The sequence below is a fragment of the Lynx canadensis genome, chromosome C1 (genome assembly GCF_007474595.2).
Source record: "Lynx canadensis isolate LIC74 chromosome C1, mLynCan4.pri.v2, whole genome shotgun sequence".
Lineage (NCBI taxonomy): Eukaryota > Metazoa > Chordata > Mammalia > Carnivora > Felidae > Lynx > Lynx canadensis.
Window position 1 is genome coordinate 100,155,302 of NC_044310.1, and position 12,131 is coordinate 100,167,432.

The window sequence follows — 12,131 nt, forward strand, 5'->3', positions numbered from 1 at the left end:
TGGTATATTGAATTGGCGGCATACAAGTGGATATAAAATAAGAGAAAGATTTGTATTTTTACTTCCTCCTGAAAGTAGAAAAGACCCTGGAGAATGGTTTAGAGTTCTCATAGAAATAATCCATGAGCTCTGCTACTTGAATAATTAGCCTAGACTTCCTGTTCCAACCGTTATCAGACTAGTCCTCCCATAACAAAACCAATCATAACAGCTAAGCAAAGCAGTTTAATGGCATTGGAGCAACTAACTGAGGGAGGACTTCTAGGAGAAGGTCATATCCATATAAATATTGGCTTTTTTCCTGAGGACATGTTTTAAATCATTGTGCAGGCAGAGAGGCCAAGCCTCAAGGGGTGGTCATTTGGGGCAGAGGAGACTGTGCTCAGGTAGAGTTGCCAGAGTGGCTGAGGCATGAGAGACAAAATCTCAAGACAGGAAGGAATTGCAGAGAAATTTCTAAGCCCAGCAATTTATACATTTCCCTCAAATTGTTGGTTGATTCTGCAACTTTATGCTAATGGGGGCAAGACTCAAGGAAACTTAGAAGGAAATCGTGGTTGGAGGCTAAAGGGCAAAGAAAAAAATGTAACAGCCACATGGTACTGGGGAGAAAGATATTAGTGTTTAAGGCTGCCAAGGTAAAGGGCGCTTGTTAACACCCCAGACTTCCAGCCGCGGTCCCAGAGGGCACTCCCTAGAAATAGAGGTAAAATGGAAATAGACTCCCCTTAAGTCTGCCTGCACTCAACCTGTGTTTCAGAAGGAACTTAACCTTTAGAAAGAATATAATGTTCAAAGTGTCTGTGCTTTTTCATTTATATAGTCTAGCTTCCAGTAAATTATAAGGCAGGCTGAAAAAAGGCAGGAAGATACCCTAAGAAGATATAAGCACAAAAAAGATGTACATAAGATTATTCACTGTCAGAGTCTTTATTAATAGCAAAATATTAGAAAAATGATGAAGGACCACCAACAGAGGATTGATTAAATTATGTTTGTGTAATATAGTGGTGTTTTACACATGTATATCAGCATTTGGGGCAGGACAGTTCTTTATTGTATGACACTGACTTAACCATTCTCAGGCACGTTACATCTTTGGCCCTAACACAATAAACATAAATTGCACCTTCAAGGTTCGATACAACTCAGAATGCTCTCACACATTTTCATATGCCTCTGGGGTGGGGCATTCAAATTGAAAATCATTAATATCATAGAATTTTGTACAGTTGTTTAAAAAAAAATGAGAAAGTTGTTGAACCAATTATGGAAAGACCCCTGCAGTGTATCTTAAAATGCAAGATGCAGAGGAGTATGTATACTTTGCTATATTTTGTGTAATAGAGGAGGAAATAATAGATATTTGGATTGCTTATATATGCATAGTAATACATAAGAAACTAATGCAAGTGATTATCTGTGGGGCCTGATAGGGTGAAGAGACGTGAGAGTTCAGGGATGAAATCTATTTATTTACTGTATACTTTCCTGTATTGTTTTGATTTTTAAAACATGTGGATATAGTACCTATTCAAAAAAAGTTATAAATAATAATCTGTTAGATATAAACAAGCTATTGTGTTCGATATAATAGTTTCTAAAAGAATTAAAGTTTATGTACTCATTACAAAAATGTTCTGGTCTTTTTCCAATTCTGTCTCCTTTGACCTTTGCCTTCCCTCAGTGGAGTAGGGCGGAACTGGGGCTGGGCATCTGCAGGTAGCAGCATTCTTGCCGAATTTGGTACACTGCACATGGAGTTTGTCCACCTCAGCTACCTGACAGGGGACCCCGTCTACTACAAGAAGGTCAGTTTTCTTGCCGCCTTCTCTTTGTTTATCATAAAAGAGTTCTTTAAGATTTACCGAACGATCGTTGCTTGGAAAATGTTTGCCTTTCCAGGAAGGTGTATGTCAGTACTCTGGGCCCCCCCCCCTTTTTTTTTCTTTTTAAACTATCTAAAGGAATGTCCATTCTCTTTACAATATTTACTGTTATTTGAGAAGTGTAACCACTAGTAGTTTTGTGAAAATTCTGTTGCCATCTCTATTCAGCATCGTGTTGCAGCGTCCCTAGCCCCAGAACAAGAAAAACAAAGTGAACAGAAAGTTAAAGAATTGAATTGCATTGAAAAGGAAGAAGGAAAAAAATAATCATTCACAGATTACATGATTATCCACCTGAAATCTTAAAATAATCTGTATTTAAACTATTAGAAATAAGAGCATATTTATAGTTTTGAATAGAAGATCAATATAGATATGAAAAATCACCAGCATTTCTCTGCACCAACTACAACAGGCAAGAAAGTATCAATGTTAACAAACACGTGGTAGGAACTTTATGTGATGGGAACAAGAGTGTAACTTCCTTACAAATAAGCTTAACAAAAGATAAATAAAGCTCAAAACACTTGAATGACATTGAGGAGGACCTAAGTAAATGGAGAAGGATGTTCTGTTCATGTACAGCTAAACAGTATCATAAAAACTTTAGTCTTTTCCAGATTGATCTGTAGCGTTAATTCCGTGCCACTTAGAACTCCAGTGGCTTCTTTTAAAAAAATGAAACTTGACAAGATTCTTCTAGAATTTATATAGAGGAGAAATATGGAGTGCGTTTGCATTACCCATATCGACACTCACAGGGAAGTGTCGGTGCATAAAGACAAATAGACTGATGAACAGAATAAATGTTCCTTAAATAGATCCATATATATGTGGAAACATTATGACAGGGGCAGCATTGCAGATTATAACCATTTGAGGAGCATTAAAGGCTTAAATTTAAAAGACAAATCTAGTGAAGTTGAAAATACATATACCCTGTGACCCAGCAATTCCACTCTTTGATATGTACATTTACACCATACTATACATAGAAGAATCATTTGCATTAGCAATTTATATAATAAAATTCAGTACAGCAGTAGGAAGAATTGAATTATATTTATCAATTAAAAGAATATGATACAACCTTTTTTAAAAAGTTAAAAACAAGCAGAGCTGAATAATATGTTTTGTGTGGGGATTCAGAAGTGATGAACATAAAACTCAGAACTGTGAGTACAGCCAGGACAGAGTCCGTGCTCTGTAAATGTATAAACAGTGCAGCAAAGGTGTTTGTAGTGTTGCATTTCTTAAATTGGGATGTGAGTGGAATCTGTGTATATTCCTTTCTATGTGTGAGCTGTTTTCATTGGTTGAGAAGAATTTGCAGGTAAAGACAGCAGTGAAGGGAAGACACAGAATTTTTCTTTTCCTGATGAAATTAACAAAAATCTTAAAGACCGGCAAACATTTATCCATAGCAATGAAAGGAGGAGAGGCTGCAGTCTCATGTCATAAGTATGTGACAGCCAAGAAGCAGAAAGCTTGTGGCATGGTACTTAACGTCTGTTTCCCACCTTGTTCTGAACCCTTACTGGGCAAAGGAAGCACGTCATCAGATTCCTGGCACTCCCCATCAGTCCATCTCACAGAGGACACCAGTGCCGAGGGTGTGGGGTGTTCACTTGTCCACAGCTCCCGAGGGGTCTTGCCTCCATCTTCCCTGAACACTGGGACTCCAGATCTCAAATTGTGTCCAGGAGGGGAGGAATACTCCCCTCTCACCCACCCGACACAGTAGGGATGAATTCAGAGACACTGCAGCTGTAACATATCAAACCAAAGTTCAGGTCAGAGCCGACCCTGTTAAACGTGAGCAAGACGCAGAGGGAAAACGTGGCAAGTATATAAACATACTGCAACAGGGTAGTAACAAAACCGTGGTGGTAAATAGCATGTAAAAGACTGATAAAGAACCCACTTTCAAATTTCATGAAGTCACTGTAATTTATACTATAATAGCAAGTGAACTCAGTAAAATTATAACTCAAAAGAAATAATGATACAAAAAGATTGCAGAACTGAAGAAACAAATTGAGATCTTAAAACGTTATATTTCTATTATGAATAAATAAACGAAAAACAACAAAGCAGTGACTTTACATAATTGAAAACCGATTTACTAACCTGGAAAAGCAGGACACCATCATAGTGGAAAACAAGAAAAAGCATGAAGAGATTAAAAGCTGATAAATGTATAAAATGAAGGTAATCTAGCATATGGTATTTCTGAAGTAGAGGATCTGACAGATAGGAATCACCTAAAAGTGACAGGAAGGAGAGAGAGAACTGCAAATTCCCTTTTTAACAGAATTAAGAGATACTTGGTATTTCACACCACAAAATAGGAGAAAAGGTTGCCGTAATCAAGGGCAGAGAGGTTTGGGAAACAAGAGAGGATATTTGTGGCTGCAGATTTCAAGAATAAAAAACCAGAAGAGCACAGTTCCCTGAAATAAATGGTATATCTAGAGGTGCAGAACCGAAGTCCTCATTAGCAGCATTGAGAACAGGGTCACAGACTGATGGTGGGTGCTTCTTTGGACCCTTCTACAGGCGTGTTGAGAAGCTAGGATAACAGAATTCTCAGGAAACTTCGGTGAGGGAAGAGAATGCATGACACATTTTCTTTTATGAGCAGTGCTACCGCATTGCTAGTCTCGGTTATCTGGGGAAAAGCAAAGGCGTCCAGTCTCTTCCTGGCCTTTTATGTCATCCTTGTGTAAATAGCTGGTTCAAGGAAAATAACAATGAGTAATTCATCAGGAAAGAACAAGGATAGAATTTATACAGAGGTATATTATCAGAAAAAAAGAGGGAAGGAACAGGATATATAAGAGATGCCCAAAAAATACTTCTCAGGAAATAGCAATTAAATCCTGACCGAACATCGCCATGAGAGGGAAGATAATGAAGCCCTCCTCTCTGTGAAACGAGTATATCAACAGAAATAGAGTGCTCAGAGACAGTTAAGATGTGCTATCAGTAACAAATTGCAAGAAACAGTTACCACCAAAAATGAAAGCCAAATTGGAAGCAGTACAAAGGAGGTGTTCAAAGACAATGATGGACTTAGAAGACAAAATTGAGACAAGCTAGTAAAGGTGTTGACAGTAAAAAAGAGATAGATAAAATATTCAGAAAGGAAAGGCAGCTGAAAGAGGCAGAGAGGATTCAACATATGCCTAATTTTCAGAAGACAAAAGAAGGTAATATTTTCTTATCCCTAATGGCATCATTTCAAACTGCCTAATCGTGGTTCACGGAATTATTCAGATTGGGATTGTACATAGAGTTGGTCTCAGCCTTGAAAGAACACAGACAACACACCATCCTTGGGCCAGTTCCTAAAACCGCCTAATGACAAAGTCCAGCCAAATGAAAGATGACCGGGACATTGTCCTAACAGGATTTGTGCTGTGCTCAAGCCAGAAAATAATGAAGTATATATAAGGTTCTGTGAAGATGTTTCCCCAAGTCATGCATACTGAGCAGGTTATCCTTCAGAGGTAAAAGGAACATTCTCAAATAAGAATACAAGGAGTAGAATACATTTGTGTACTCTCAAAATCCATCCAGTGTATAGATGAATGCAGATAAAGTCCCGGAGAAAGTTTCTAGCTTCTTAATATATTTTTGTGATTTCTTTCCTCCGTAGCTTTAGGGAGATCTTTCAGGAATCAAAATTTTGGGGATTTTAGTAATTTTCAGGATTTCTATTATGGGATCGATATTTAGAGTTCAGTAATTTAGTTCACTTTTTCACCTATTCAGGTTAGTTTCATACTTCTTATTATAAATGTCCTTTTATGATTCCATTTCTATGAAATTATTTCTGTTTTTGTATTTAGATATGTACATATTAAATGTGTCTGGAATGATGTGTATTACTGATGTTTCGGATGGTTATTTCTGGATAGTAAAATGTTGGCATTTAAATTAGTTTTTTTCTGTGCTCTTCATATTTTCAGTTGTTTCTTGAATTTTAAATAATGGTGGTATATCATCTGGTAAAAATAACGAGTCATTTATAAAGTAGAAGCCTTTCCTGACCACTACCACCACCACCACCACCACCACCACCACCACCACACACACACACACACACACACACACACACACACACACACACACACGGGAGATGGTGTAGGTTCTGAGTGAGGAAAAACCACAAAGCCTAGTTGACATTTACTTTATTAATTGTATTCTTTATTTTTGTTAAGGTCATGCATATTCGGAAACTACTTCAGAAAATGGATCGTCCAAATGGTCTTTATCCAAATTATTTGAACCCAAGAACAGGTCGCTGGGGTCAGTGTAAGTATTTCTAGTACAGCCGATGCTATGTCAAAAGGTTATTTGTCTGGAGACTTGCTTGATGTAGTGAAAAGTCCATCACACGTATGGTTGGAACCCCTCAGCTTCTAACCCTGTGATCTGCTAGTGCCGTTACCTTTGGCAAATTTCTAATCTTTTGTCACTTCAGTTTTTCTACGTGTAAATGGAAACACTAATAACCTGTGTCACAAGCAATATTTTACCCCATTAATGTGTAAGTACTTTGTTAAAAATAGTGCCGCCTTTGCAAAAAAAAAAAAAAAAAGAAAGGGTTCCCCCTATTTATAAACCCTAGCTTCATGTAAATAAGAGCATTGCTTTGGATAGGTATTTATTAAAGGAATATGAAGAACAAACAAGGGTCTTAAATGATTAGAAAGAGGGGACGCAGTTGCTCTTGGACAAGATTTGTCCAGTCATTTTAACAGAAGATACCAGGTCTTATTATTCAGATTCTGTGCCAAATGCTTGGATGAAACTAGAGATGAGGGATAACTATGTAGAACTTGGTCTGAGTTTAGGGAGCTCCCAGGCCAGCAGGGGAAGCAGACACACTTCAAAGTCGTTGGAGCTGGAATATAATGTGGTAAGTGTTATGGTACAGACATGTACCAGTTGTGATGTGAGACTGGCAGAAGTGACTTCCTCGGTGAGGAGAAGGTATTTTGTTTGATGAGAGGGTGATGTTTTAAAGCTTTAAAATTGATCTTCGAAGGAATAGATTTTTTTAAAATAACAAATGTTGCGGCGCCTAGGTGGCTCAGTCGGTTAAGCATCCGACTTCGGCTCAGGTCATGATCTCACGGTTCGTGGGTTCGAGCCCCACATCAGGCTCTGTGCTGACAGCTTAGAGCCTGGAGCCTGCTTTGGATTCTGTGTCTCCCTCTCTCTCTGTTCCTCCCCTGCTCTCACTCTGTCTCTCTCTCAAAAATAAAGGTTTAAAAAATTTTTTTAAATAATAAATATTTATTTGGAAAGGTGGAACTTGCAGAATTGAAATAAAATATGGGTTTACCAATGGTATTCTCTCTTGAAAGATAGAGAACGAAAACAAAGAGTAGAACTTGTTACTTTTCCCCTAGTATGACATAGTTGGGTTATTTTTGAGACTAATGAAATCATAATGAAACAGTAGAAAATGAGGTGAAAATAACAATCTCTTAATTTTATGTATGGAAAATAATGTTTAATCCATCAGTGAGAAATTATGCTGGTGTTTGCTACCAAGAGTAGGAAAACATTTGTCATGGAATCTTGGGGGCTCCTGTCAAGGAAATTGTCTTTTATTTTGTGAAAGGAAAGCACAGTGGTCAGTAGAGTTGTGTCTTTCGTGGATCTGGGAATAAATCTCAGTCTTTGGTTCCTCTTCTGTACTTTTCTTTTTCCTCTTCTGGAATTCTTTACATGTAGCTCATTTTTGTCTTTATTTTGAAGAAAATACAAGATCTGTGCCTCTACTGAGTGGAAATGATACTTTTTTGGAAAAAACAAAACCCCAAAGACAGCATTGCTAAAATATAAAAATGTGCTTTTCTTATTCCAGATAAGGATGACTGGTTTGGATGTCTGCTTAGTAACTTGGGTGAATTTTATTAAAATTCTAAAGTACATTTCCCTCTTAGAGTTTTATTAAGATTTGGGAATAACTCTAATATCAGGAAAAAATTATGTTCAGTTCCTTCTTTACGTCATATGCCAGTGTATATTCTATAACGTAAAGCTTAACTTGAACTGTAAAAAATAACAACATAAAAATACTAGATTTTTTTTTTTTTTTTGTAATCGGGAAAACCTTCTCCTTAAAGAAAAGGTATCAGTTTTTACTATCCAAATGTTAACCTCTTACATTTCCTAGGAAAGGCAAATAACAAGCTAAGGAAATACATTTGATTGTATTTGGAAAACAGAGTGTTCATATCTTCTGTATATCAAGAACTCTTATAAGATAATAAGAAAAAAGATAATCATCCTTAATAGAAAGATACACTGAGAAAAATTGGTTCATGAAAAAACAGAACACAAATGGACAATAAACAGATGTGCATTTTTAATCCTAAAAGTGGTGTTACTGAAGATATGTGGTATATGGAGACAATGTAATGTGACAACATCCTCTTTCTGTACAGACTGGTACTATATATATAAATTCTATATAATTTACTATATAAATTCTATAGTAGAATTTGCAACACTACCATCTTTGGTGTCCTATTTGTAGAGATCTTTGTCCCTCTCTTCCCGCTTCACCACCACCATAAATCAATGCAGCTTTTATTTTATTTATTTTATTGAAGTGTAGTTGACATACAATATTATACGGTTGACCTTTGAACAATGTGGAGATTAGGGGCACAGTCGGAAGTGGGAGTTTGACTCCCACCCAAAACTTAACTACCAGGAGCCTAGTAGTTGACTGAAAAGCCTTACCAATAACAAACAGTTGATTAACACAAATTTTGTGTGTTATATTCTTAAAGTAAAGCTACATAAAATATTAAGAATATCACAAGGAATAGTAAATACATTTACAATACTATACTGTATTGAAAAAAAATCTGCATGTAAATGGACCTGCACAGTTTAAACCCATGTTGTTCAAGGGTCAACTGGATTAGTTTCAGGTATACAACATAGTGATTCCCAATGCAGCTTTTAAACAGAAGACACTATTCTTTATCTATTAAATTAATAAAGGAAATGGGCATATCCCTGTATCCAGAGCTTCAAAAACTGAAAAATTTGTATGCCCTTTGAACCAGCGACTTATTTCTAGGTATTTATTCCAAAGAAATTTGGACATATATATAAATATATATGTTTCTATATATATGTATATACACACACACACACACACACACACACACACATATATATATATATAAAGTTTATTTGCAATAACTTTGAAGTTATTTATAATATAAATAATTTGGAAACATTCTAAAGCAGTCTTGTCCAATAGAACTTTCTGTAATGAGAAAAATGTTCTATATCTGTGCTATCTGTATAGGCGTCACTAAATGCATATGCTGTTGAACACTGGAAATGTTAGTACAGATGTAGAGCTGCATTTAAATTTTATTTACTTTTAGTTAATTTAAGTAAATAGCTACTTGTGACTAGTGCCTGTTGCATTGGACAGTGCAGTTTTAAACATCCTATGAAAGAGATTTAGTTAAATAAATTGTAGTACCTTCAGATATAATATACTATGCAGCCATTAAAAGTTAGGTTACAGAATACTTGGCTTAGATAAATATGTTATCTGTGTTTTTTCCTTAATGCTTGTTTTTATTTTCTTCTTTTTATCTGTATTAATCTAAATTTGATAATGGACATCTATCAGTTTTAAAGTAAGATTAAAAACATTTTTTTTAAAGCAGCTTTATTGAGAAACAGCACATGGTGCCATATAATTTACCCATTCAGAATATACAGTTGAATGGGTTTTAGTATTTATAACCATCCTCAACATCAACTTTAGAACATTTTCATTAACCCCCAAAGGAATCCTGTACCATTTAGCTATCACCCATCTATTTGCCTATTCCCCACTCTCCGCAGCTTTAAACAACCACTAATCTATTCTTGTGTCTCTCTAGATTTGTCTGTTCTAGACTTCTCATGTCATCCACATACTGTGTGGTCTTTTGTGATTGGCCTCTTTGATTTAGCAAAATGTTTTAAAGATTCTTCCATATTATACCTTGTATCAGTACTTGGATTTTTTAATGCCTGAATAATTCTCCCATTTTATGGATATACCACTGTTGTTTATCCATTCATCAGCTGATGACTTTGGGGTTGCTTCCACCAGGTTATTTTTCACTGTTGTTCCTTTTTTTTTTTATTGATTTATAGTTGACATACAATATTATATTAGTTTCAGGTATACCACATAGTGGTTCTGTGTTTTTATATATTATGAAATCATCACCTTGATAGGTCTAGTTACTGTCTCTGTACAAAGTTATTACTGTATTACTGACTGTATTCCCCTATGCTATACATCATATTTCCACGACTTGTTTATTTTATAACTGGAAGTTTGTAAATCTTAATCCCCTTCACGTGTTTCTCCCATTGCCCCCCCCCCCTTCTGGCAACCACTAGTTCTGTGTATCTGTGAGTCACTTTTTCTTTAATTTTGTTTGTTTTTTTTAGATTCCACATATAAGTGAAATTATACAGTATTTGTTTTTCTCTGTATGACTTCTTTCACTTTGCATAATACGCTCCAAGTCTGTCTATTTTGTCACAGACGGCAAGATCTTATTCTTTTTTGTGGCCAAGTAATAGTCCATTATATATGCACTACATCTTCTTTATTCTTCTATGGATAAACACTTAGGTTGCTTCCATATCTTGGCTATTGTAAATAATGCTACAATGAACTTAGAGGTATGTACATCTTTTTGAATTAATGTTTTTGTTTTTAATTTTTGAGAAACCTCCATACTGTTTTCTGTAGTGGCTGCAGCAATGTACATCCCTACCAACAATGCACAAGGGGGTCCCTTTTCTCCACATCCTTATCAGCACTTGTTATTTCTTGACTTTTTGATAATAGCCATTCTGACAGATGTAAGGTAGTATCTCATTATGGTTTTGGTTTGCATTTCCTTGATAATTAGTTATGTTGAGCATCTTTTCATGTACCTGTTGGCCATCTTTATGTCTTCTCTAGAAAAATGTCTCTTCAGATACTCTGCACATTTTTTAATTGGGTTATTTGTTTTGTTTTTTTGTTATTGAGTTGTATGAGTTCTTTATGTATTTTGGATATCAACCCCTCACCAGGTATATCGATAGCAGATATTTTCTTCCCACTCAGTAGGTTGCCTTTTCATTTGGTTGATGGTTTCCTTCACTGTGCACAAATACTTCTTAAAACTCTTTTTGATGTTTTATTTATTTTTGAGAGGGAGAGGGAGAGAGTGGGAGCAGAGGAGGGGCAGAGAGAGACAGACAGAATCTGAAGCAGTCTCCGGCTCTGAGCTGTCAGCACAGAGCCCAACACGGGACTTGAACCCATGAACTGCAAGATCATGATGTGAGCTAAAGTCGGACACTTAACTGACTGAGCCACCTGGGCACCCCACAAATATTTTTTTAAGTTTATTTATTTATTTTGAGAGAGGTGGAGAGAGCAGGTGTGGGGAAGGGGCAGAGAGAGAGGGAGAGATGGAATCTCAAGCAGGCTCCATGTTGTCAGCGCAGAGCCCAACACGGGGCTCAAACTCATGAATTGTGAGATCATGACCTCAGTCAAAATCAAGAGTTGGCTGCTTAACCAGCTGAGCCACCCAGGCATCCCTGTGCACAAACATTTTTAAATAAAAAAGAGGATGTCATTTTTCACATCAAAATCTTAGAATACTGAAAAAAAAATAACTCACTGTCTGAGAATTGCTAGCCTTTAAAATGACGAACAGTATAGCATTCACAGCATCTTAATTATTAAAAATACAACTTTTTCTCTTAAATAGTACTGTGAAAATTGAGTAATGACATGAAAAAGAATGAAATTGGGCCCTTACTTTATATTCAAAACTTAGCTCAAAATGCATCAAAGACCCTAAAAATAAGAAATAAATTATAAAACTCTTAGGAGGAAACAGGGACAAATCTTCATGACCTTGGATTTGGCAGTGGTTTCTTCAGAAGCAGAAGCAACAAAAGAAAAAGTAGTAGATAAATTGGATTTTATTAAAAGTAAAAACTTGTGCATCAAAGGACTATCATGACAGTGGAAGACAACCCACAGAATGTGAGAAAATATTTGCAAATCACATATCTGATAAGAGTTTAATATCCAGAATATATGAAGAACTTCTACAACTCAGCAACGAAAAGATGGTTAAAAAATGGGCAAAGAACTTGAATAGACATTTCTCCAAAGAA

At 36.1% G+C, this 12,131-nt stretch overlaps 1 protein-coding gene across 3 annotated transcripts in view; it reads left to right on the plus strand.

The window, feature by feature from the left end:
• The window catches only part of MAN1A2 (mannosidase alpha class 1A member 2), a 180,151-nt gene that overhangs the window by 105,214 nt on the left and 62,806 nt on the right, over positions 1-12,131 (plus strand). For all 3 annotated transcript variants that reach the window (XM_030324560.1, XM_030324561.1, XM_036064197.1), the window contains 2 exons: positions 1,688-1,811; positions 6,116-6,209. In XM_030324560.1, coding sequence (XP_030180420.1) covers positions 1,688-1,811; positions 6,116-6,209 — 218 coding nt within the window. The remainder of the gene's footprint in view (positions 1-1,687; positions 1,812-6,115; positions 6,210-12,131) is intronic.